The sequence below is a fragment of the Accipiter gentilis genome, chromosome 16 (assembly GCF_929443795.1).
Source record: "Accipiter gentilis chromosome 16, bAccGen1.1, whole genome shotgun sequence".
Classification (NCBI taxonomy): Eukaryota; Metazoa; Chordata; class Aves; order Accipitriformes; family Accipitridae; genus Astur; species Astur gentilis.
In genome coordinates, this window is record NC_064895.1 from 1,850,149 (window position 1) to 1,877,186 (window position 27,038).

The following is a 27,038-nucleotide window of genomic DNA, read 5'->3' on the forward strand; positions in this document are numbered from 1 at the left end:
GCCAAGAATAAATATTTAGTTTATGAAACAGCACCCAGAGATCTTTTATCTGATGTGTCCTTTCAGCAGAGTACTACATTATTTGTGCATAACTTTTAGTCATGAATAATTAAAAATCATTAAAAATAATTTTTAAAGTAATTTTTAAAAATCATTAAAAATAATTAATGGTGAATACCTCTTATCTTTCTGCAGGTTTTTTTTTTCCTTTTTAGTTTTCAGTAAGCTGAGCCACTGTTCACTAAAACCATTTTGTGCTCTGCTAGGATTCACCCAGCAGAGGGAGTATCTCTGCCATCTACAAAACCGTGGTGGTAGTATTATGAAGTACTACCTAGGCTTCTGATAGCTGGAAAAGCATAGAAATAGAGTCGGGAAAAAGTATTTTCAGTTGGTAACATTTCTGTATTCAACTCCGTTATTAGGGTGAAGGTAGTTATCATTTCCTCTACTGTTAGTATGGAAATGAAAGGCAGAAAACAAAAAAAATAACACAGTTGCAAACATGACTTCTAAAAAATGTCTATGTCCTTTGGCGCTTTGATTTATTCTGAAACAGGAGTTAGCTGTCTTTTCCAAGTTTTAACAGGCAGACCAAACCTTTATGATGATGACACAATGGTTTGTCCCTTTAGAAAGTCTACAAGTACTATACATGCTGCAGTCAGAAGGATGGTAAGTGTAATGCTCATGGGATTCACAGCCTTGTTACTCGACGGAAGTTCAGATTTTATCCATCTTCTATATTGAGACAAACGGACATAGATCCCAGGAAATTTTGGTCGGCCACAGCCAACTCCAAAACTAGCAATCCCTATGAGATAGTATTTGTTGGTACTAGGGTGATAGCATGCTAAAGGTCCACCGCTGTCTCCCTATAAATAAACAATATAAAAAAACTAGTAACATATATTCCATTCCAGGAAACAATGTAGAATTAGGTCAGTAATATGTCCACTTTTTTAAAAAAAACTTTTTTTAATCAGCTAAGTTAACTTGACAGTAAAAATGATGGTAATACATGGACAGTAGTACACAGACAAATTAAGATAAGATTGGGTGATGCTGCCTTGACTAGAATACCACACCTGCATTAATTTCTGTGTCTTTAACTGAGGTTCTGTTGTTTTTCTTTCTGCACCTTTTCAGGCTAAGGCTTGTCTCCCTAAATTTTCTCACTTATCAGTTAATATGAGAGTATATTGTCCACACAATGTATAAGTACCAAGACACACAGTAATGAATAGACAACTCTGAGTCTTTGCCATATCACCTACTTAAAGGAGAACTGCTGAGGAAAGCAGGAAGTGTAGCAGACAAAGTACTTATGAATACGTTATGGGTTTTAATTATAAATGTCTCTGTATCACAACTGGTGCCCCAGCTTTTGCATGCAGGTGCTTTTGATCTGAGAACTGTCTTTTCTGAGAAAGCGATGCTGACTGCTCAGCATTTAAATAAAAATCTTGCCGTATCACTGAACCGTATCACCTTGCAATGCTGCTGCTCTCTTTCAAAAGCATAAAAACCGGCAAGATGCTCGTGTGCTTCACACACACTACGTATGTACAGTAATAGGTTTGTGTAATGTATCATTTATTGACATCTTTGTGGCAAGTATTGTATAAATATGTTTGTGGTCTTTCTCCTTTAACTTATTCTTGTCTCCTGCCGAGTATCACTGAATTCTTTGTGTATGTTTTTGAGATGCGTTTTTTCTTTGGAATCACCATCTCGCCTCTCTATTTATGATGATGCTTTTGCAGTTTGACATGTTTTCTGGTTAGTATTTGTGCTGTTTTAATTAATTGTGCTACAAATGCTAGTCATCATGATGCCCCTGAGACTCTGGCTTGGGAGTTTCCATAGCGGCAGGTCAGGCACTATGTTCATTCTTACCTGACAGGTATCGGTGCCTCCTGATCGAGAGCCAGCGCAAATCATGTTGTTGCTAACCAGACCTTCATACGCATCAGAACTGTTACAGACACTAGAAGGAATGATTTCCACTTGTGCGTCTTTTAACACAGGTGAAGTTTTACCTTTAATGGAAGACAGCATATAGAAAGGTAAAATATTTATGCTGTTGCGTGTAGCAATTCTTACTGTGCTCTTTTTTTCCTGTTTAGCTAGCTTAAGCATGTTTCTGTACGTATTTAGATGTGTACGTAATACAGATTGTGCATGCTTTTAATGGATTTGAACCTAGGTGGGTTAAGGATTTGCAGACTTAGATTTGATGTAGTTTTTGCAGTTCTTATTCTGAAGAATCATCAATGATAACAATACTGCTCACTCACCTTGCTCAAAATGTCAGAGGTGACTTATATGATCCCCAGCTGTCCTTGAAATTTCCACACAAGAAAGATGCACACCGCCAACTGACATCACGTCAAGTTTGTGCTCATTGTGATTAAAGAGAGAATTTGAGGGAGTGCAGCCATTCATAAAATACATGGGCATCCCTAAGTTCACAATGCACATCATCAGAATTGTTGTTTTTCAATAAAAAAGTTATTTCTAGCAGACAACATTGAGTACCATGAATCTGAAAATCAGGCTAGTTTTATTTTCCTTTTTTCATGTTATACTTGGAAAAAAGGCTAGAAAATGTATGCCTTGGTTACATCTGTGTAGATCTAATCTGCTTGTAATGGATAAAACACTGAAAGCAGATATTCAGTTGCAGAAGGATTTAATGATGTTGTGCGATGAGACTAACCTGAACAAATTCAGTTCTCTGTCAGTGAGCTTGAGGGACTGGAACCTGATATTCATTATGTAGCTTGTAACTTGATCAACAATGCAAGCAAATTTTTACCTTTTTCTGCTGTACGTCCCCAACCGCTAATAAAGCATTCTGTTTCATTGTCAACATGTTGGTAAAGGTGTGCAGCAGGTAAGCAGATAGGCTGAATATAGTCACTGTAGCGTACTGCGGAATCAAGTTCAAATACTGCAATATCATTTTCAAATGTTTCTCTCTTGAATTCTGGGTGCACAGTGATGCTTCTAATAGTTCTTTTTGCTGCGTGTTTGCCATGTTTCTGAAGGTTAAGCACACCCAAAACAGCTCTCCAGGAATGTGGGTCCCTAAGAGAGAATTCATGTGTTTTTTACAATTACTTTATGAGGAGATTGAAGTAGATGGACGCCTGTAATCTTGAAAGCAGATGACACGACGACCCTTTATTGCTAAAACACACACATACTTCTAGTCACATATTCTGCAAAGTCACTGTACACACGCGCAAGCATAAGATATGATTGGTTACATCGACACTGTACACATGCATAAACATGAGATATAATTGGTTATACTAACTCTGCACACGCACATAAACATAGGACATAATTGGTTATATCAACTAAAACATGCGAAACTTGTCTCAGTCTAATTGGTCAAGATAAACTGCCGAATTGAGGTTCTTTGTGCCAAGTTCCCTTTATCGTGGAATGCGCACCTGTGTTCTTCTAATTGGCATCTTTTTTTGTCTTGTTTATTCTGTTCAAGGCCTTCTAAAGGCGTCTGGAATGCTCTTGTGACCGTTAGCTAAATATGTGTCCACACTGTTAAAGTAAATACGTTTCTCGATGGCACTGTTTTAACCAATTGTTTTACTGCTGGCTGATGCACCTTTAGGAATATACATTGAAAATTCTGTAGTAAATATTGTCTGGAACAAATTTGGCTAATTACCATTCTGTCTCTTTTGAACAACCAGTTTGCCTAATGGTGGTTATGGCTGTTAAGGTGAATTCAGATTAATGATTTAAGCTGATACTGAGATTTTGCTTCCCACCCCATCTCAGCAGAGGTGACCTGGGAGATATTCTTTTGAAAAAGATGAAAAGGTTGGATTTATTTTGCAGAAAGGAAGTGGGGTTATACCCATAATACTTATAAAGACTGTGCTTGTACCTAGGTTTGGGAAAGCCATTAACTAGAAGTTACAAATAATGAGTATCAACTTGATATTAAATTTAGAAATAGGGCCGGAGTCATTCAGACCTAATTTCTATTCAATTATGTTGAAAAAAATCTTTACTGATATTAAGCGGGAATTGAATTTGGCCTGTGATGAGCAAAGGACAGGCTATGAAATTCAGATTAACCTCCAAAATTCTCCAGAGTGTAAGATAAAAATTAAATTGATTATTTGTGAGATAATTCCCCTCTAAATTAATGTTTGTAAAAGTGCATTTAAAGAAACAAGGGACTGATCTAACAAAGTCCTGGTAAATGATAAAATTTCACAGTTCGGAGATTTTTACAGTTCAGTTTTCCTTAGGTCATGGTTATGTCAACACAGTCAATACGGACTTCCAACTATGTTAAAGACTACCGAAAGACAACAGCGATCAGCTAGCTGAAATGCTGCAGAATTGCTGTAAGTACAATTAAAAGGCCTGTTCTGAGGAGTGTTATTACCACACTGTAAAAAAAAAAAAGTGCCAAATTGTTGCTTCTGTTAACCAGGAAAAACAGAAATAGTGTTAAAACTAATGAATATTAATGTGTCTAATCTAAATATTGCAACAGTTTCCTTTTGCAGTGAGCTTTACTACTTTAGAAAAATGTATTAATCGGAAAAATTAGAGCTCCATGGGAAAAAAAAAAGCCCCCAACTTAACAAAAATGTCACCTAGATCAAAAACAAAAGACCCTTTATTAAAAATAACAAAGGTGGTTCTGGGCCAAGCCAGATGTGCATATCTTAAGACTTCTTGATGTTGACTTGCAAAGTTACATCTTTATATCCCACAGTGGGCTGGCAGCCGCCACCACACACGACCATTACAGCAAAGGTGACAAAAAGGGGGGACAGTCTTTAGTCCTTAGAGCCATGACCAGTCCCTCCTACGGGCCGTATCAGCAAACAGGAGTTGCATCGTTTGGGTCTGCACGTTGGTCCTGCACTATGAGAGCTCGGCCTGTGTATGTCCCAGTGATTTGCCTTTTGTTGAGAGATACCACAGGTGATGCTTTGCTGATCTACAGTGCCCTCCTCACAGTATAAAAAAAAAAAAAAGAGCTATTAGCATGAATACATACTGCCTTCCTGTAACGCAGTGGCCGGCGGTAAGTACTGAATTCTTGTTAACTAAAACTCCACCACAAACGTGTGCAAATCGTACACCAGCTTGGTGAATCTGGAGGCTAACCGACCACGGCCACGCTCCGGTTTGAGCGTCGTGTCCACCTACGATCCGGGATCCCGAGATGCCTTCGAAGAGCGGCCGTTGTCCGCACTCTGCAAAACAGAACAGAGTCGGTTATATGGTTCAAACCAAAAAACAGAGCTTTTGGTGCACTAGCAGCGTTTTGGGGAGTTTGTTCGTAGTAGCTGGAGAGGGTTTTTTTTGTTGTTTTTTGATCTACACTGTTACTTGCTGCAGGACTTTTGACGTTTGCAGCTGGAGCCCACCTTCTGGAGATCCCGGGACTGGTTTTGCAGGTTGTATGAAATATGTGTTATTTCTGCTGTTTACACGCGTATTGCTTGGGTATGGAGTTATGGTGTACCTTGAGGGTAAGCGGGTCCCGGCCGCTGCTGCTTTAGGAATTCATCTGATTTAGGCACAGATGAAGTTTTTTCAGTGTGTCTGTGGGGAGCCCTGTACCACCACAGCCCGACCCCCTTCTTCCCCCCTCACACACTCCCCTTCTTCTTCCCTCACACACTCCCCTTCTTCCCCCCCCCCCGCGCCTGCCCTCTCAGCCCCTTCAACTGCCCCCCACGGCCCTTCCCACACCCGTTCCCCCGGTATAACCACGGTACCCTCACTGAAAGCCCGCGGGGCCGCCACCCCGGGCGGGGAACCCGCCATGAACAGCAGAAGCAGGAGGGCGGCGGCGGACCGTCCCCGCCGCATCCTCCGTCGAGGGGGGAACAAAATGGCGGCGGGACCGGCCCCGGGGGGCGCCGCTGCCAACGGTCGCTGAGGCGGCGGCTTGTCCCGACGGGAGCCGCGGCACCTCGCCGGGAAACTTCCCAGGCGCGTAACGTTAAAAACGAGTCTTTTAATGTTCTGAGGGCGAACAGCGTTAAAACCCGACACACGGCGCAGAGGCGGGCAGGCAGCCAGGGACCGAGAGGCTTTGGTAAGTGTTACTGGGGGGGGGGCCCCCCACCCCGTCTTTTGTGACTAAATACTTGTGGCTGAGCAAAAAGCTCAAAAAGCTAGGGGTTAAGGATTTGTTCTGGCTGCTCGTTCTGTGGGGTTGGGACGTGAACAGCCGTGACGGAGTGAGGGGAGAGGGTTGAGGCCAGCGCTGGTCTTCAATGGCTCAGGGAGCCCGGGCTGCCTGGCTGCTTCCCAGCGTGGGGAACACCTGAAGGAATCCTTGCCCAGAGTTAACCAGACGTAGGCAGAAGTTCCCTTGAGTTGTTTGTTTTTTTTTTTCCTGCCTGCTGAGCTGTTTTGCATTCTCCTGCAGCCTTCTCCTGGGATCCTCTGTGGGCTGCATTGGGGTCTAGCAAGGCACAGTCAGCAGCGCAAGGGCTTCAAAGATGCTTAGAAAACTGACCCTCTCTTCTTATTTGGTGCTTGAATCAGAAACTTAATTGAAGTCCTTTACTGTGTTACCCGGGTTTGGACGTCTGGATTAGTCTATGCCGTGTTGTTTGTGTTGATTATGTCAAGGAATTTCAGTGTGGGCAGGGGAGAAGGCTTGGCAGGGCGGTGTGAGTTACTTCACAGCATAGCTGATGATGTGGGGGCCGTACGGGCATCCAGGGCAGCTCTGTGTTTATGTGTTGTAAGTTCAGCTCCGAGAAGTTGGCCTGTTCGAGATTCTTCCATATCCCTCTCATGAGGCAGCATCCATCAAAGATGAGTTTCCAAGTCGGACAGCAGATCTGCTGCCAAAAGTACTTCCAGCTGGAATGATCAGCGGCCACGTGCTCTAAGAAACAGAAAGCGCCTCCCTGGGGAAAACAAAGTCGCCTTACAGAGCGGCAGCAGGTGCTGGGGTTACACCAGACTTCTCCCTCCATCCCACCTCCTCTCAAACACAGACCAGTGTGTGTGCGGTTTGCTCGCTCATCGGTATTCTCCCACCCCTTCCCTGCCTGCTTTTTGATTTTGTGATGTCAGTTGGAATTAATGTAAAGCAGGAAGCTTGCAGAGATTCAAAGTGCCTATTCAAAAAGCGTGAAGGATGTACTTACTTGATCCCTCTTTTATTATAGCAATAGTTTGTTGTTTTTTTGTTTCAATTACAGTTGCTAGCATGTAATTTGTTTTGAAGGAAACGAAATGTATAAATCTTACTCAAACTCATCATTTTTTGACAACCCAGAGAATTGTCTTGAAAATGCCATTTTAAAGGCTGAAAGTCTATTGCAAAAATACCCCAACAAAACAGCTGGTTTTAATCTTTAGCTTGATTGGTATACTACAGGGAATGAAGGGATTTAATTAGACTGGTTTAGTCATACAGGTAGATGAGCCCCACTTTTAAGAGGCTAAAGCAGTTCCATTTAAAATGCAGACTTTCAGTCTTGATCAGAGAGCCTCCCACCCCAAGAAAATCTGGTGTGTGTGGGGAGGGACAACAACACAGGAACCAGTTCTGCTTTAAATGATATACCATAATCACTTACAAAATTAGTGGCAGTTCTAGTTAGCAGACTGTTACTTTTAGGTTTTAACTTTTATGAATAGGACAGACTGACCAGTATGTTGCTACTGCTTTGCACTATTTAGCAGTGCAGAGTGGTTGTAGGGAAATAAACTTGGTCTCATTTGTAAGCTCAAAACCAACTTTTTTTTTTTCCTTTTGTTTCTTTTCTTTTGGTGCAGTGCCTCTGGAATAGATGATAAAGGTAGTAACAAAACTTATTATTCAGATACTCACTGGTCTGAGCCCTCGCAGTACTTCATGGTGCCATTCACACTGCACACAGAGCAGAGGACAAAGGCACAGATGACAGCATCTACAGAACTGCTGGGCACCTGGTGCAGGTCTTCTCCCACAGCTAGTAGGAAACGCTCTTAGTGGACAAGCTGGTTCTTGTTCACGCTCCTCGAAAGGGCTTGCTGGAAGTTGGGGTTTGTGTCAGTGCACGTGACTCTGCAGCCTGGTGGGTAGAACTGGAAGTTAGCACCGCAGCCGGTCCTGATCTCCAGCAGCTTCAGCTCTCCTGAGGGCCTCATGAAGTCGGGGAGATTATGAAATAGCTCCTGCTTCCGCTTCTTTGTTTTCCTTTCGTGAATTGCAGAAAACTTCTCTGAGAAGAAAGGAAAAAATATCTTCTTACAGAAAGGCTCCCAGATGCCCAGGAATGGTAGTAGGTAGATGGGGCATGGCAAGCAGCGTGAGGCAGACATGGAGGAAGAGGGTGTTGGCCACTGTCATTTCCAGCATAGGGCAGAGGATCCGTGCTGAGCAAAACTAGTTCTTCTGTGAATTAGAGCCCTTGAAATTCAGAGCGAGCTGCATTCATGTACTTGCTGTGTTCCCCTTGAAGTGTATTCAGCTCCTTGGATTGATCTGGTAGACTTTTCTCTAAAGCTGATTTTAAAGTCCGGTCACAGGCAAGGAAGGGAAAGGCAGGACTGCATACCAAATAGTGACTGTAGCGTCCCAACTCTGGCAGAAGAGGAGCTGCCAGTCTGTTACGTAACTGGGACAAACTGGGCAGTACAACTTCGTATGTAACCGCTGGCAACATGTCATAAGATGCCCTAACTTGGTGTTCAGCAGTTTCAGGTTACAGGTTGTATTTCTTAAAGCAACCGTATGTTGTCTTTAGTGAGCCGAAGGAAATTCATGCAAACTCTGGATTTGCTGTAGGCATTTCATTAGGAGTTTGATTAACATTTCAGTTAAAACACATTTGTTTAAGAGTTAATTTACCACCCCGTTGTAAGTAGCTGGATGAGCTAGTCAGCTACTTGCTCTGTGCTCTCTCTGCAACAGCAGGTTTCAGTCTTTCCACTTCGTGGACACCTAAAATAGTTTGGTATGCGCATATGGGCTCCTTTGCAGTGAATCAGCTTGCTTTTCTTAGTTATCTTTCAGATCTTTGGTGGGAATCATGGAACAGAGATAAAACAATTAATTCGGTAATCGCTGCATACAGTGTATGGCTTGGTTTTATTAACTTCATAAGCTTGAGTCAACAATGAATGGTCTGTTCTATGCTAAACACATTCTGTAAAACTTTTTCAACTTTGCAGTCGCCAGTGCTTTTTCAAAGGACTAGGCAGCAGTTAGCCACTAGCGTTTAATTGCTGAAGGACTTAAGGTCCCAGTTCTGTTGTGAATTGCACTGGAGAATTTTGGTTTTCTGTTGAGCGACAGCTAGTCCTGTTGTCCGATGAGTTACTTCCTCCCTCTAGTGGGAATAAAGCAAATATAAAATCCACATACGGCAGCATCGTTACTAGACTGCTTTATTAACAAACTGTGTTGTTATACCTTCATACCTCCACCTTGTGGCAACTACATTAGAGAAACAAATTTGAACAATGGGAGTTACTTTCTGCATAGACCAATTGGATGTGTATGGAGCACAAAATACATTAATTTCTTATAAATATAATCTGTACCAGGTTTTAATTCTTTGCTGCTATACTGCAGGAAATCATAGAAAAGGTTAAATAGTGGCCAAGAGAGCAGCACCTTTTCTTGGTCTCCTAGGGGAGTTTAACTCGAAAACATTTCTAATGGAACTCCTGGCTTTTAAAAGAGACCTCTTCAAGGTGTGATCTAGATTGGAGGGGGAGTAGAAAATGAAGAGTTTAAGCATAGATAAAACATGTTAGTAGAGCATGACAAAAGGGCTCTAAGGACGTGGCTGATCTAGTAACAGCATTTTACAGCAGAGATGAGATTTCTGCCATCCGATTTAACAAATGCCAGTTTTCTCCCAGTGTAAAGAAAAGTTCCATTTTTGCTTTGTAGGTGGCTGTTTCACGTTAAATCTGTACTGATAGCATTAGCATCTAATGGCCAGTGAGGACTATGCCTGGTGAACTGGTGTTGTAATGAGCACTTCCCTGAATAAACAAAAGTCCTGTCAGGGAGGAGTGTACTGGCACAGGCGAATGAACGCCTGCTCGTAAACTTATTTCATAATGGGAAGACTGAAATGAAAATGCCCCTAGTGATGCTGTATCTATTATGCATGTGTCCTGTATCGGAAATGTTAGAGGTTGGGCATTATTCTCTGCCCTTAGAAACATGTTAGCCCCCTGTACTTGCTTGCATCTATTTTCTGTTCCCTTTCTTCCCTCTCCCCCTTCTCAACTCTCTTAAGATGCTGACTCCTTCTTTATTTTGTATTGGACTGAAACGTGTTGTCTAGAGTTCTTTCCTGTTTGCCTGGTCCCTGTGCAGCAGCTCTATTTCAGAGCTCTCTCCAGAAAACCTATCTAACAAATGGAAGAATGTAATTCCCAGTTTGGATGAGCTGTGGATGCTCAGGAAGTTTTTCATACTTTTATTTTGGGTAGCCAGCTGCTGTATCTGGGCTGACTGCAAGGATGAAAAACCGTCTATAAAGCATGAAAGGAGTACTGAAGGGAGGTCCTGTGTCCCGCAGCGCTTATGGTCATTTATTTTACTGCATACCCAATGATATGAGGACTACTAGGAATCCAGTAAGGCGTGACATGAATGTGCCTCAAATTCAGTTCTGAGAAATTAGTTTTCTCCAGCTCCTTCTCTGTCTCTCTGCTCAAGGAACACCCATCTCCAAAATACTTCCAGACTGGGTCGCAGACCTTTTGCCAAAAGTAGGTCCAACTGGAATGATCTGCAGCCACATGCTCCAAGAAGTAGAAAGCTCCACCCTGGAAAACAGTGCCATGAAAAGGAGTTAGGGTTGTTCACTTCTGTGTGCCTTTTATCACCTCTCTGAAGACCAGCCTCCTTTCCGAGATGTTATGCGTGCTAGAGTCATGTTTGGTTTGAACTGCAAAGTCTCTAAAAGTGCCTACCATTCAGATTTTGTTGAAGATGGTGGTTATTACTGGATGACTACACGTTTACTGATAGGTGCAACTTAGGATTGTGCAAGAGGCAGTGTGGTCTGACAGCAGGAACTGCTGGCACCAGGTTTTTGTCTCTGCCTTGGATGATCTTGGACAAACCACTAACTTCCTTGTGTTTCAGTATATCTCATCTGAGAAATGTGAATAAACAGTTTGCTTACCCTACATACCAGCAAGGAAAAGAGTTTATTTCTTAATGTTTATAAAATGTGTGAGATAGCTTTAGCAGGCAGAAATCTAGTGTCCCAGGGTGAGGAAGAGGCTACAGTCAGTGTATGTAGCGCCTAATAGTTTCATCATTATCAGTCTCATGAACCCTATCAATGTTTAATTGTATCTTTGACCACACCTGTTCAATGTCTTTCCATGTTTATAAATAACTGATAAAAAGCAGATCTAGTATTGTAAGCAAACCTTTCCTGTGAAACTTGTTCAGTGGAGCCAAACAGAGAAGAAGTCAAGGGTTCAGAGCTCATGTTTCCTTCCCCTTCTTAGTGGAATGTGTTGGGTATGATCTTACTCCCTCTTCCCTAGTTTTGCTTTGTAGGAGTGTACAAGATTGCCTTGAGGAATTAATTAGGTTTTCAGCCACACGCAGGCTGAAGTCTCATTTACCCATGGACACTCTGACTAGTTACACAGATTTAGCTCACCTGTGTGGATAGGATTTCTGTTAAGCTTAATTTAAACTCTTGCCCAGTCATTTTGAGATAAATGGAGAAAAAAGTATTGGAAGAGCAGTATGGGAATGTGGCATTTTACAAGTGTCACCTTAGATTATAGTGAAAATACCTGCTTAGGAGGACAAGTTTTAAAGATAAGAGAGAGAATCGCTAGAGAATACACGTGGCAACTATGAACTGAAATGGTTGTTAATAATTTACCCGTGTTACAATGCACATTCCTGCTTCCCTCCCCGTATTCCACCATTGTACTGCAGTAATCCTGCTTATCCAGCACTGCTCTGCTCTTCCTCCTCCTAGCTCCCAGCACCTCCTGGGTTATATTCTGGGGTGGGTTTTTTTGTTTTTCTTCTTTTCTCTTTCTTTCTGAAACAGCTTTGGCCTTGGAGTTTTTGCAGGTTCCACAGCTGCAAGTGCAGCAGCCAGGCTGCCCAGATTGAGTAGCTGTGCCACTCACTTGCCCTGGGCAATCAGGACCACCTTGCAGGTACTTCAGACCTCCTGTGTGCTTGGCAGCACACCAGTCCTGCTGAGGAGGGACAGGGGAAGCAGGCTGAGGTGGTTCTTTCATCTGCAGGTGAAGCAGGGAAGAAAAAAAAAAAAAAGAAAAAAAAAAAAAAGACTTAGGAGTGGATAAGTGGGTATGCTGGTTGATTTTAAACTCTTTCTTGCCCTGGTGAAGATGATGGCATTTATCCTAAGTGTAGGTCAGTACACACAACTTGGCTTATCAATGACGCAAATCGGCATCCCCGATCTCCCTCGCGCTGCCACAGCTTACCAGCCTGAGCACTCGCAAAACCTCCATCAGGACTTTCTTGATGTTGGTCACAGAGCACAGCACTAAGGTGCACACCACCACGTCTATGGTGCCATCTGGAATTTGATGCAGATCCTCGCCAGAAGCAACCACCAAACGTTCAAGCTTAAGGTGCCGGTTCTCCGAGAGGCTCTTGAGGAGGAACTTTCTGAAATTGGGATTAGGGTCGGTGCACGTCAGCTGACAGCCCGGTGGGTAGAACTGGAAATTGGTGCCAGTGCCCGTGCCGATTTCCAGCAACACGAGCTGGCCCGAAGGGCCAGCAAATTTTCTTAAGTTGCTGAACAGCTCTTGTTTCCGCTTGTAGACCTTGTGGTTGTAGATGGCTGCCACCTTCGCCATGATATATGGGAAGACTTTCTTATAGCAGGAGTCCCAGAAGCCCAGGCAGGCGAGAATATGGAGGGGCAAGAGGAGGAGCTGAACGCATCGCTGGAGAGAGGGAATGAGCAGCATCCCCAGAGGTGACCGGAGTCAGGCGACGTGCACACCCTGCTCGGTCTGCAGCCCTCGCTGCTGCCCGGGCCGTCTCTGAACCGGATGTGTATGTCCGTCTGTCCGGCTGGGTGCCAAGCATCCTCTTAAAGCGGCAGCGGCATGGTTGTGCAGAGCTGCAGGGAAGCCCTGGACAGGGAGTGGGGAGCAGGAGCACGTTGGTTTGAATTGGTTGCCTGTACATAAACGTTTAACTGGATTGAATCCCGAAGCTCGGATCCTGCCTTGCTTTGAGCCCCTTATCTGGGAGAAATGACCGTTCCAAACCTCACACGAGTATTTTGCTTGTCCGTTTTGTGGAGTGCTGTATCATCGTGCCTCTGACCGACCGGCTGCGATCCCTCCTGTGATACCGCAGGTTTAGGTACCAGCTCGTCTGAGAGGCGATACAGACCTTGTGTAAGAGCAGGATTGCACCCATGGTGTAGGAGAAGTCTTTTAGAGCACAACCATCTCTCAGGCTACCCCCATGTTACAACCTGTTTAAATTACAGGGTCATTCCAGCTACTAAACTTTGTTTACCTTCAGTTGGCTTGCGTGGTGTCTGTTGGATCAAAGATATACTGTCCCCTGGTTATTATGACAGAAGGACAGACAGCCCCTGTGCTTTGCAGAGGCGTGTATAGGACATATCCCTGTCCACAAAGCCTAGGAACTGACGAGGCAATTCAGAGGTCACTACACCGAAGGTGAAGGGAGAAGTGAGGGCTGTAATGATGAAATAAGGAAAAGGAAGTATCCTTATCAAGCAATTTTTTTTTTTTTATTTTATTTTTGTGCTAAGCAGCTGTGTGCTCCTTAAAGAGACAGCACAGTGCCAGGTAGTTACTGTTCAGATCGAGAATTACAGAATTATCTGAGTTCTGTTGCCTAAGTTCTGGGTGGTTTTGTTCTCTTTTAACCCAAGGGGAGGTTTTATTAGTTTTACTGTTCTGATTACAGGCAAGCAAAACCATTAGCTGGAGTTGTAATATTTAGATGCTTTACAAGGCAGCATTATTTTGGAAATACTTTCAGACCCTGAGTATGCACGTTTTCTGAGGATTCCCTTTTGACCTGGATCGGGATAACGAATTAGATAGTCCTGACGGCTGATCAGAAGGGTGGATGGGGCAGTCGCCGAAAGTATAACTCTGTATAGGGATTGGGCGGAACTTCATGCCTCTTATCCGGGATAGAGTCTCTCCTAGGCTGTGCCAGGATCACTTAGGTCAATTAGGAACTTTTTTTGTTTTGTTGTGACTGTTCAACCTCTGAGGGCATTGACCTATTTATTTCTTTAAGTGCCTTGCTTAAAGATATCTTATACAAACTGTAATAACACCCTCGGGGCCCCAGAATGTCCTTGAAGTATTTCTGGTGCGTGGCTGGCCCCAAAGGGACCCGTGTGCCCACAGTTCCCAGCAGCTCTGTGGGTGCCCTAGTTGGAAGCCCGGGTGTGCTGCGGCATTTCCAACGGGGGGTCAGCTTGCCTCGCTGCTCGCCTGGTCCCTTCGGCCAGTGTCGGCAGCTCTGCCGGGGTGCAGCACTGTGTGCTTCAAGCTGCTGGCGCCATTAGCTATGTGGAGAAGGTATTTTTTTCTTATGTTATGTGACCTAACTTTGACGTTTGGATGCTTAAACACTGTATTTGGGAGGTGCTATCCTGTTTCTTAGCAGTTTGCTATCAGTGGATTTTTCTCCTATATTTCGGTGTTTGTATTTCCACTTACTTCACAGCTACTGGAAGTTTAAGCCTGAGTGAGAACCGAGCTACAGAAGGTCCAGTTTGGACTGAAAATTTCTCGGAATCTGTAGCTTTCTGTAGCGGCATATTTAATGTGTGTGTAACTGCTTTTGATTAGTTATGGAGTGAGGTATCTACATTTTTTAGGTTGCGTCTGCCCTTGTGTTACAGTAGGGTAGTCCCATAAAAGTCAGCGATGTAAAGTGAGCGCAGATTTAGTTCCTGTGTCATTTCTAAAGCAAGATAAATGAGTTCCAGCACAGGGCTGTGTCCTGCTAGCTTGTCTGCTCAGCACACAACTCCTAAAGCTCTGCTCAGAGGACAAAGATTTAAAATTCTGTGAAGAGGACATTTCTGCAAGGTGGATATATATTTTTTTTTTTTTTCTGAAACAGCAACTTCATACAGTGTTTCAGGTTGTTCTTTCAGCAACACAGGCACAGTCTTATGGAAAACAAGAACTACGTAACAATAAAAATTGATGCTAAAATTGCAGTTATAAACTATAGGTGTAACATTATAGGCACACATTCTATGTATAAAGGAGGAGAAATTGTCCTTCTTAAATGAAGAGGGGTAACTTGGGTCAATTATTAGTAGTCTCTTATTCACTATATTAATGGAAAAAACAGAAATCTGCATATATGATGGGGTTGTAGGTGAGGACAGTATTCCATAGTAGACTTCCACCTCTTTAGTGAGCTGCTGGGCATTGGGGAGCTCCACGGCTCCCTGAAAACCTGCCAGGTCCTGAGGAAGGACCTTTGAGAAGAAATCTTAATAGCCCCAGTCGCAGTTAGAGGGAAGAAGCCGATACAGTGCGTTAGATCTACCGGACAAAGAGCATCATTGCATGTAGGATGTAAATGTTGTTTTGGCACTTTTTTAATTCTTTTGTAAAATCTTACTGTTTCCAGATAGTCCAGGGATGAGGTCACGGAGCTCTTCTTGGTGATGCAATCTGTGATGTGCGTGGCTATTGGAAGTTTTAGTGTATCTTCAAACTGTAAAAAAAAAAAAAAAAAAAAAAAAAAAAGAAAGAAAAAGTGTTCGGCTGATACAAAGTTTTCCTTTTGCTCTGCTGATGACACCCATCACAGATCACGTTCTGAGTGCGTTTGTTACAGGACTTTTGCACTTACTTCTGAGGTCTGTTCTGTGTGAATAGTAAATTAGACTGTGGTCAAATGCTGGCCTAAACTAAGTTTGGCTCTGCTAGTTCGAAACTGTTGGTTTTGAGCCACGTTCATCCCCCGGCTGTTTGCACACCCACCCGGGCAGAAGCCAGCCGGCTGCTGGGGTTAAACTGAGCATCTCCGCCAGCCCGGGATTTTTTCCACCGCCACGGTTCCCAGTATCTCGGACGATCGCGGTGGGGGCTGTGCTCTCTGTGGTACCGGTACCGTCTGGGCAGCCCCCCCCCCCCCCCAAGTTCATCCCTGGGCGGCAGTTCGCGTAAACTCAGCTTAACCTGGCCTAGAGCTGCGCCCCTCAATCCGGCAGCACCCCTCAGTGAGGTTGGGGGGGGGGGGGGGGGCAGGTAGGGCTCAGCTCCTCTGGCACTCGGGGAAGCGTCTCATCCGGGCTGCCCCGGCTCCCCAGAGAAGGAGGAGGGGAGGGGGTTTCCCGGTCGTGTGTCGTCCCCCCCCCCCAGTTCCCATCCGGTAGCCGCTCGGTGCGGGCGCGGGGAGTTTTGCCACGCTCCCTAAGCCCTCTGCCGGCAGGCAGCGGCTGGGCAGGGGGCCGGCACGCCGCGCGGGGAGGGGAGGGGGGGGGGTGTAGAGGGGGGGGGGGGGGGGGCAGCGCAGGCAGCGCACCAAGATGGCGACAACCGCAGTTCCTCCTGCAGCTCCCCCACCTCCGCAGTCCAGCAACGCCTTGCGGGAGACGCGCTAGTGCAGCGGCCACAGTAAGTTGCAAGCCCCGGAGTGGGGGGCGGCCGGGGGCTCCCAGCCTTTGCTCCCTGGATTTTTTTATTTTTTTAATATTTTTTTTTTTTTTTAAATTCATCCCCCCCCCCCCCCCCCCCCTCGCCCCGCTTCAGCAGCACACACTCTTTCCCCCCTACCCCCCTCCTCGGGCGGGGGCTTTGCCGCAGAGCGATTTTCCAGCAGCTTTTGGCTTGCATGGGGAGCGATGTCTGGTGCAGTGGGGAACCGGCTGGGGGGGGGGGCAGGACTAACCCCCCGCCCCAAATCCACTTCTTCCAGCGGTGGCAGAGGGCTGCAGCGAGGGCGGGGGGGGGGGGGGGCCTGGGAGCCTTTCCCCTCTCCACCTCTCGGAGGAGAGTTCGCCCCCATGGATGCCCGTTCACTCTGCGCTCAGGGAGGGGGTACCGGGGTGTCCCCGCTTCTCTCCCCATCCAACACCGCCCTCCGCGCCCAAGTAGCGGCCTGGGTCCTCCGGGCTCCCATGGCAGACCCTGCCCCAGAAGATGGGGGACGGTCCAGCCACCCTCTTCCTTCCCCCCACCCCCCCACCCCCCCATTCTCAGCTGCAGCCTGAGGTTCCCCGAGCCCCACGGGGAAGGGAGGGTTGCCAGCCCTCCAGCCGGCCGCCTCTGCGGCCTTGGGGGTCAGCCTTCCCCGGGCTGGGAGGGGGCAATCTCCTGCTACACCCACCCTCAACCTGGAGCAGCACGAGCTCCATTTGGGCCACCTTCTCCATCCATCCATCCCACAAGCCAGGGAGCCCACAGGGCCCTTCTCCCAGGCCCCTAAATTCGGGGTTGTGCTCTTTGTCTGCATTGTGGGGAGGGAGAGAGGAGGGATAATTGGAGTTCTTCTCTGTATCCCTTCCCCCCTCAGCCCTAGCTGCAGAGCTGGTACAGCCCTCCGCCACCCCCCACCCCCCCCTTTTCTCCTACTGTTCGGCATCCTGAGACTCCTGCTGCCAGGGGAGGGGGAGAAGTTGGAGGATGGAGTTTTGTGGGGGAGATGCATGGGGCGGCTTTGAGGTTCCAACCTGACCCAGATGTTGGCATCATGGTTTGCGCTCTTATTTCCTTCCACCACAGAGATTTTGGGAGAATGGTGAGGGCAGATTTGTTTTATTTTTTTATTTTTTCCTTCCTGGGGAGAGGGAATTGCATGTTCACAAGCTTTTCTTTTTTAAAAAAAAAAATCTGGGTGTCTTCTTCCCCTCCCCCCCCCTCCTTTCTGGTGCAAATTATGCCCAGCTGATGTGGGGGTGGGGAAGCTGGAAGAGACGCTCCACGGCAGTAGCTGCAGATGATCCGAGGTAAAGTCTAAAAGTCTGACGGGAAGGGGAGCGTGTGTGAGCAGAAAGCCTGTGTGTGAGGGCCAGCACAGCTGGAGCTAGTCTTCTGTAAGGGGCCTGAGCTGAATTTTGGCGAGGGATCCCAGGTGTGGTAGGTTCATTCTCTGCTGGCTTTCCATGTGGGCTGTGTTGCAGGGGTTTGGCGTGAGATCCTTGAGGAGTTGGACAGGTGGGGTCGGTTTATGGGGCAGTGCTTGTATTTCTGCTGTGTGTAGACATGTAACCCGGTCCTTGTAACACTGCAGCATTCCACCCCCAATGGGTACCCATGACCCGTACGTCCTCATTTCACACTGGGGAAGATTTAATTATGAAGAACGAGGGTGTTCTAGGAGCCCGATTGCCCCCTCCTCCCGGTATCTTTAGAGGCAGAAAGGGAAGAAAGCATTACATCAGTGGTTTTCTCATGAGTGATGGCTGGCAGTCCTCTTTTGGAAGGAGAGGGCCCGGAAATAATTCTTGCAGAGGAGCGCTTATTTTTCTGTGCTGGTGACGGATGCTCTTCGAAAACGAGACGCCGATACGGGACAGGCGGTGTGCGGGAGGTAACCCCAATGGCGGCTGCCGTGGAGCACTTCCTTCCCGAGGGAACGGCGTTGGGTGGGGGGAGTTCCTCTCGCCGTTCCCCCGGTGTTTTTCCTCCAAGAACGTTGTCTGCGATGTTGGAGGGACCGGTAGAACCGGAGCTGGCTCCGGTTGGGCGGGCGGCGGGTGCTGAAGCGGACAGCTCCCGGGGCCGCTCCCCCGCCCTCACCCCGCCGGGGTCCCCAACCCGGGGCTCATCACCGCTCGTTGGATCTCGTCTTTTTTTTTTTTGTGGGTTTTTTGATGGTTTGGGGGGGGGGGGGTAGAATGCTCGTTACATAAAGTTCGTGAAGCTGTTTGTAATCTATAAATAACCTCGGGCGCTGTAAAGCGACAGGAGAGGGGGTTAATGGGTTTCAGAGCGACAAACAAATGGGCAGGGCTCATAGCAGCGCTCCATAATGCAGATTTCCCTACAAGTTAAGTGTAAGGCCCCTCACAGCTTGGCCAGTGGTGTTTCCCATCTGCTGTGCGTTTAGAAAGTCCCCATTCTTAGCTTTGAGGATGTTTAAATACAATGATTAACAACATGACCAAAAGGCTGCTTGGTCCTTTTTTACATGTTTCAACACTTCTACAGTGTCATTGATCCTGGGTGGAAGGACCTGGGCCTATTACAAATAATTTAACCAGTTATATAAGCTCATACGTATGGCTTCTATCTAGATCGTGGTATAGATATTGTACTGCTCGGTGGAACAAGTATAATTATGTGAATGTTTTGTGAACAGAGGTGGAAAGCTAGGTTTCTAACAGACAGAAGAGAGAGTGATTGCATGTTGTAAGAAATTGAGCATGGATGTACTTTCATTCTCAGTTGAAGGAGGTTAATTAAAACAGAAACAAAGTCAGCATGGAGTGAAAATGAAGTAGCTTGAAAATCTAAATACATCTTCCTCCTTATTGTTGTTATGTCTGCATTCATTTGTGGGTTTGCTTGGCTTGTTTAGCATGCTTTCTCACTAAAATGAACTGACACGGCTTCACATATCAATTGATCCTTACTATTTTTCAATGACTGGAGAGGCGCTTGGCCCTGGAGGCCGTATGTGACTCCGGGGCATGCCGTGTTCATGCGGTCACATGATTTCCATTCACTATCGATTGCCTTCCTCCCAAAGCGGCTGCAACGGCCATTGACATCAACAAATACACTGGAATCAATAATTTATTGTTGTGTTCAAAGAAATGGTTTGGATTAAAGAAGGTGCGGTAAAATAACAAAACAAAAGCGCTAGAGTTGAGAACAAGCATGGGGAAAATAATTTCAGAAACCACAGAGAGGAGACTGCATGTGATGGCTTATGTTAGTGATAGTAGGGTAGAGAGCTTGTCATTGTTGGACTATTGGCTTGAATCTGGTGGTGTTCAGAAATAACTAAATGCTTGGACTTTCCCCCTTACGACCTATTATTTCACTTCTGTGTGGAGTGGACGGTCGCTAAGCTGGAGAATACAAGTAAAGAACAGGTGGCTTACTGCTGCAGAAGTGTATTGCAAACCCTCCTTGACATTAGCTTGGATTCAAGACTGGATTTTAACACTTTGCGTGAACTTCTGGCTTATGAAAGACCATCTTTAAATACTGTTCCAAAGTTACTCTAACTTCTGCCTTCTCTTCCCTCAGTTTTGTCCTGTAACAAAGTATTAATCGTGCCTAATGGAGCACATCATCATACAGGATATTTTAAGTAGAAAGAGTAGCCAGCAGGGACTGGACTGGACTGTAGCAAAACTGTGGAATTGCTCCTTTCTGAAAACAGCCATTTCAAAATGCAAAAATCTTGCTATCTAAGACTTAAAAGTCCCATTCCATGTTACTCATACTGCTCCTGTGCTAGCAGAAAGGTTTGAGGAGTTTTAAAGTATTCTGAGCAGTTAATTCCAGGAGGATTTAACAAAAAAACAAACCAGTTTTTCATTGTTGAATAGCATATAATGCATTGTGAACTTTACAGGCAGTGGTCTTACATAAATAAAACCTTCATTGCTAGAGAAGTAGGGAGAAGAAAATATTGAAAATGACTAAAAGCCATCTCCTTTCTCTCTTTTCCTCTTGATATGTACACTGTTACTTATTTTTACTGGAACTCCCCCATATGAATTTTAAAACCATGTAAAATATACAAGCACACAGTTACTAATTTACGTCTGTTTGGGCACACTTTGAAACCATTCAGCTTGACTCCTGAGGGAGGAGATGGCACTTGCTTGGGATCAGAAGCTCTTACAGTTTGTTGGGGCAAACTCAGCAACATCTAGTTCTCTTTGGCCATCAAGATGATATTTCTGGCATTGGGTTTTCAGAAAGGATACTTGGAAAACAGAGCAGTTGAAGCTCATCACAAATAGCTTGCATACCTGTCCCCAGTGCTTCAACTTACCTAATTTTCTTTTCATGGCTAAAGGCATGCCCAGGCATAAACTAAATTGTTTCTATAACTAATGCTAGCTAACTAATTCTGAAGACAAGAATAATAAATAAATAATAATAAAAGTTGTCTTTACTTCCAGGCATGTTGAATTCCAGGCAGTTTTGTGGAAATCTAAGAGGTGTCAATGCTCAATATCATTAAAAAAGAGACTGCTTCAGAGGAGCCCAACTCTTAACTAAAGGAGCCTGGAGTTATAGTTATGAAGTTGCAGAGCCGGATACCTGATACTTAGGCCATTTGTGGATTTAATCAACCTTAGTGATTTAATGTGACTTAAGTGATGCATAGGCCCTTCAGTGTGCAATATATTTCACCTGAGTGGGAAAGTATTCTAGAAGCATAAAGTTGAAAAACAAATGGTGCTATTCCAGTGGTGTTTCCAGCAGGAGATTAACTTTTTATTGACTGTCTGGTGAAATCAGTAGCAGGATGTAACGCTAAGACAACCAGGAATAACTGACATTAGCGGAAGGTGATTTTTGTCTAACGAGAGGAGATATGCATGGGGTGATAAGAAAAGATGAAGGTAGCATAACTCAGACAGCCGTAAGGAAATACCAGGCTTGCATAGGTTGTATTCCAGAACATTGCAGAAATTCCAAGATCTATGTTGTGTAAGACCAGAGAACTAGAAGGGGGGTTATTTATTCTCCTTCCTTTTATATTTGTCCATATTTGTACCATTTGTTATTGTACCATTTGGAATCATACCATCTGAGTGCTCCACAAGCTTAAATGAGTTCCTGCAAAATTATTGTGCAGAATAACAGTTACCTTGCTCCTATTTTATGGGTCACTGGTAGGCTGAATGAACAGAACAAGGAATTGAATTTGGGTTAGTGTCTTAGCTATTACACAGTAACTGTTTTGAACAATTCTTTGTTCAGAAGTTAGGCTTTAAAAAGGGGAAGCTGAAGTGCTGCACTTCAGCTTCCTTGGTCTGTATGAATCTCCAAGTTCCTATGTGAGATTGGTGATAAATGCAAGTCAGCTTTGAGTAATGGCTAACGTGGAGAACTGGGGTTAGCTATTTTTAGTTCTTGTAACTTACCGAGTGATATTACAGAAGTCATACTGCTACTGGTAGGGGCTGAAAAAGCCTACAGTACTAGATCTTTAGTTTCTCAGGTTTTTATTAAAGCATCTTTAAATATTAGTATGTTTCCTAATATTTTTCTATTGCTTTTGGTTGCTTTTGTGCTTCTCTCTCCTCCCTACATTTCTGTTCATTTTTTTACCTTTAGAGGTGTGTGTTCCAGTTCTTTTCTGCCACTGCTGTTTCAAGAGCATAACTGCTTTCTTGCCCTGCCTGGAGTTTGCCCTCGAGCTCTGCTTAGAGATGAGTGCCTGGGAAACTTATGCAATGTTTTACATAGGTTGGAGAAAATGACTAGCAACAGAACAATAAATATTGCTTGCTAGTGAAGATATTTCCTCTTCCTTCCACTTTATAGCATCAAATGTGACATGAGAGCTTTTCTAAGGGAAAGGTTCCTCCTGCATCTCAGGCGGTTGTATTGCTGTACTTTTTCATTGATAAAATTGGCCCATTCTAGACACACGGAATTTACTGCAGATGGAGAAGATTGGTGAGTTCTTCTGAAGGCCATTTCCAGCCACGGATTTTCTCGGGCATGGATATTTTGGTTTGGCTTGAAGCTTTTTAGGCTGTCATGCAGTAGAATTTCAGAGGACTGTTCATCTACACCATGTTTTCCTTTCTGCCCCAACTCTGCCCATCCAAATCAAAAGCCACGCGTGTCTGTGTGGCTTATATAAAAATTCATATAGAAGGGCTCTCTCTCGAAGGGACTGAAAGACGTACTGTGAATGACTGCATCTTGCAAATTAATAAATGAAGAAATGTATTAAAGCAAAGATATTGCCTCAAAAGTGTTTTTTAATTTATTTTGACAATCAGCTTGAATAATTTATTAGAATATTTCATAATGTACCAGTAAATGGACTGCTGGGAACGTTTAGAAAAAATAATTAAGTCTTAGCAACTGGGCACCTCAGAACAGCATTTTTTCTGGTGTAAAATCTTTGATCTTTGAAAAATGTGTGTGTAAATAGGCAGTCTGGCCCCAGGGAGTTCTGTGCACTGAACTCCAGGTGCCCAGGATGAATTCCTGACTCCCCTGAAGTCACTGGGACCGGCACTGCTGATCTCCAGCAGTGCAGTGTCGTTCCTGATGCAGTTATACATAGCTCAGTAAAACATGTACCTTCTTCTCTGACTCTACCTCGATGGTGAGTCTTTGTCACAATTTTCACAATGTCTCTCTTGTTAGAGGTTGAAGAATTGCGTGTGGAAAGTGCCAAAATAAATTCTAGCATTTATTCTTACCGATTTCTGTGTATCCCAGCAAGACCATACTTGGTTGTAAAATAAAATTTACAAGCTTTTTAGTTTAAAGCAACTTGCTATGCAGAACAGCCTAGGCTGTGCTTCGGCAGACCAGATGTGCCATTGTGGAAGTGTCTTTATTGATGAAGATGAGGATGAGCCACACAGCTCTTATAGAACAGGTACTTGTGAGACGAAGGAGTTGTCTCACTCTCAGGTGCAAAGCTGGCTGCACTGGGTGTAGGGAGGTTTCTGATGGCTGGAGACAGTATTAAAGGAGGAGGCTGTTATATATGGCCCGTTATTAATGGGATTGGAGCCTGGGAGAGTCCCAGTGCTTGTGATCAGCTTCCAGTTCTACCACTGATTTCCAGGTGACCTTGGACAAATTCTTTTCCCTTTCTGTCTGTCTGTCTCTCTCTGCAGAGAAACTTTTCTACTTAAATCCTGAGATCTTCAGGATGAAGATAATTTAATATTTGTTCATTCAGTCAACACGTGGATGAGGACTAATTTTAGTAAAAGTGTTTAAGTAGTAGTTTTATTTTAAAAAAATCAAATAATTAGATAATGCCTGATGGTTTTTGAATACCCTTTAGTAACTAATTGAAGCACACAAAACGGGAAAGGAATGAACACCAGCTCACCCTCTTGGTTGTGCTTCCAACACAGGCCTCTACAGCAGAAAGTTTTACCAAAATAGGCAGACTGGAGCCTGAATTCACCCAAAAAGCAGATGTGCTGACACCCTTGTTCTATGTGGCTGGTTTGAGGGGGATTTTTTGTTTGATTTTTCGCAGATGTTCATGCAGTCTCAACTGATTCGGTTCTTCCAGTGAATACTGAAAAACCCCTCCTTGGTGAATGCTGACGGATGTTTAAAAAATATTACCATATCCTCATGTGAAAATTTTTTTGTTGTTACTGACATTTTCTTTTCTTCCTACTGAGGAAAACAGTAAATCTTGAAAGTGGAAATCCTTGATACTCTCCCCATTTTTTGCTTCAGTAACAACTGGGATGCTCCACACATCCAGTTTTAACCACTGCTCCTTGCTGGCAGAAAGGGCTGCAGGGGTGTTGGTTGCATGACTCTGTACAGCCTGCTCTGCACTATCACTTGAGCCTGGAGAACTTGGTGGGGCTGTGTAACTGAGGCGTTCCAAACTATTCGTCTGTATGGATTTGTTGGGGTTTTTTTTAAATAAAACTAGCTCTCTGAAATATCCTGTCTGTGTATGCTGTATAAACGTAAAGATTAGGGGTTGGCTGTTGGAGCTGCAAAGCACAATTTGTCATCGTAGGAACACGTAACACTGTGCTATCAAAGATATTGAAACTACTATATAGGTCTGATTTAAGGAATTAAATAAACATTCCATTCCCATCCTTTCAGTTTACATCCTAGTTTTGTCCATTATCTTAATATGGGATAATTTACTGGGAAAACAAATGAAGTCAGGACAGGCAAGGACTTCCCAAGAAGCGAAAGCCCTGGGTCACTATTCTGTATTGATACCAAGCAAGTAACAGCCCTACAAGTACCAAATGCTGAAATGAAAGCAATCACTTCTTGTAACTTCAGCAGCAGAACAGTCTGCACCGTGTGTGAACACAGTGAGAAAAAGTAGCATGAGGCAAACTTGTAACCCGGTTTATCAGTACAGCATCAAAGTGTCTCTTGATTTATTAATGGACAGGATCTTTGCAAAACCACTGTGATGTGCAATTGCATACTGGGGGGGTGGGGTGGGGTGGGGTGTTGGGGTGTTTTTGGTTGTTGCGTTTGGTTTGTTTTTTAAACGGCCACTTAGCAGATAAGTTGGTTGCTTCCAGTTGCCGGTTGTGTAATTGTGCATACAAATCAGGCATTCATTTGTGCCTTCATTTTTTCCCTTTTTTATGCTGTGTCCCTGAGCTACTTTGGTTTCTAAATTCAGGCCTTACATATTTATCTGTGCCATTCAATTAGACCACATCCCCAATGCTGCTATATAGTTTCACAGTATGTGGGAAATTTGGTAATTAAATGCATGCAAATGCTGCAAGAATAGAATAAATTAATTTTTCCTTAATATCAGCAAGCTATTCTGTGATGTTACTAGAGATAATGTGACCAAGATACTGGCTTTTCTTTCCCCCTCTTGCCATCTTTTTTGAGTGTTTATTGTTATTACTCTAGAAACACCTCGTCAAGTTCATGTGAAAAGAATCCTAGCCCAGAATACACTGTGTAGTTACATAAGGAGGGAGATCTATACTTAAGTTTTTTGGATCTCCAAAGAAAACCTGAGATGGAAACAGTGTTTGATGAAGTTCTACGTGTGTGGTGCAGCTTTTGATTTGCATGTGAATCAGAGTGAAGCAGTTGCAAGGAATAACCTGAAACCACTTGGAAGGATGCTTTGCACTAGATGTTCTGGCTTTTGGAAATACCCCAGGTGCTATATTAAAGGCTGGGATCTCCAGGTATTCTTAAAAGGAGGACTCTGTTATTTCTATGCTGTATTTATTCACGAAATCCACTGCAATCCATAGAAAGTTGTGATTCTCAGTTTCGGAGCATGCCCATTGCTGAGGCTGGGTAAATGTGTCCCAGCTTGTCCTTACGGGTGGGAGCATGCCTCTGTTTCGGTGACACCTCCGGCTTCTGTGAACTCTTCCCACGTGAATACAGTACAGTGTTCAAAGCCAAGGTCTGTAAAGACCATTGGTGGCTAATATCATGCTAAAATAGCTGAATTTTAATGATTCAGTCCTATATCGTATTTTTCAATGAATTTGAAAGTCATTCTTCTTTCAGGCATTCCAAATCTTTAATATATATTTTGATGCTGTGTGCGTCTTAGCTTAAAAGATTTGACCTTACTGATGATTGTTTTCCTTACTTAAGGGACGTTATCCCACATAGCTTTTGGATTCTTTCTGTGCCATACATATACTCATAGTTATTTTGCCTTTCCTCTTGAATTCGTTGCCGCTTTGGTGTTTGGGTTCCTCCCTGAAGTGCCAAGCCATGTCAGGGCTGGGTTGTATTCCAGCCTGCAGTACTGCAGTGCTGTTGCATCAGTGCAGGGTTTCTGTAATTCCTCTCCTCTCTTGGCCTCCTCCTGGAGTGTGAAAAGCTTGAAGAGGTACCAGTGGCTCAGAAATGCAATATATTCTTATTGCTGGTTCTCGAGCGAGAGCTTGGCAAAAGGTGCAAAGCTGCAGAGGGTTTGTAGGCGGCTGGATTCAGATAAATGAACTTCCTCGCAGCTCTTGTCTTTTGTAGGAGTCGGGGGAAGAGAGCAAGGTGCTCTCTGTAGGGACAGTGTAAAATCCTGCCAGAGGTCTGTGCTCCTTTGCAGGTTGGAAGCTCTGCAGGGTATTCCTCAGCTGTGCTTCTGTACCTCATCCACTTCCCTTTTTTTCTCTTTTTATCATGGAGAAGTGCTTATTTGCATTGCATCTGATGCAAAGAAGACTCTGTGTCTAACCCGCATATTATAGAGATTTAACTTGCAGAAATTACTATTGTACTTGATGAAAGTATTTTAAAATTATTTCGTTCTTAGGGCCTGAAATGAATAGTAGCCGTGATAATTATATATATATGTAAAATGAAAGGGTGAGATTTGACTTCCTGTAGTAGAGATGTGGCATGCTCCAGAGTAG

General features: G+C 44.3%; 3 protein-coding genes and 1 pseudogene across 3 annotated transcripts in view; 1 reads left to right on the forward strand and 3 right to left on the reverse strand.

The window, feature by feature from the left end:
• Positions 1-602: 602 nt before the first annotated feature.
• On the reverse strand, positions 603-5,885 carry TMPRSS12 (transmembrane serine protease 12). Its single transcript, XM_049818534.1, has 5 exons — positions 5,784-5,885; positions 5,057-5,255; positions 2,822-3,093; positions 1,900-2,042; positions 603-875 (listed from the first exon to the last, which is right to left on the reverse strand). Exons 1-5 carry the CDS (start codon positions 5,875-5,877, stop codon positions 603-605), a joined length of 981 nt encoding a protein of 326 aa, XP_049674491.1. The 5' UTR covers positions 5,878-5,885.
• An 82-nt stretch (positions 5,886-5,967) lies between these two features.
• The window catches only part of SCN8A (sodium voltage-gated channel alpha subunit 8), a 70,822-nt gene continuing 49,751 nt past the window's right edge, over positions 5,968-27,038 (forward strand). The window contains exon 1 of the mRNA XM_049818532.1: positions 5,968-6,106. The gene's annotated coding sequence lies outside the window, so the exon portion shown is untranslated. The remainder of the gene's footprint in view (positions 6,107-27,038) is intronic.
• On the reverse strand, positions 6,695-8,772 carry LOC126046308 (putative methyltransferase-like protein 7A; annotated as a pseudogene).
• Positions 8,948-13,438, reverse strand: LOC126046309 (putative methyltransferase-like protein 7A). Its single transcript, XM_049818535.1, has 2 exons — positions 12,472-13,438; positions 8,948-10,806 (listed from the first exon to the last, which is right to left on the reverse strand). Exons 1-2 carry the CDS (start codon positions 12,964-12,966, stop codon positions 10,570-10,572), a joined length of 732 nt encoding a protein of 243 aa, XP_049674492.1. The 5' UTR covers positions 12,967-13,438; the 3' UTR covers positions 8,948-10,569.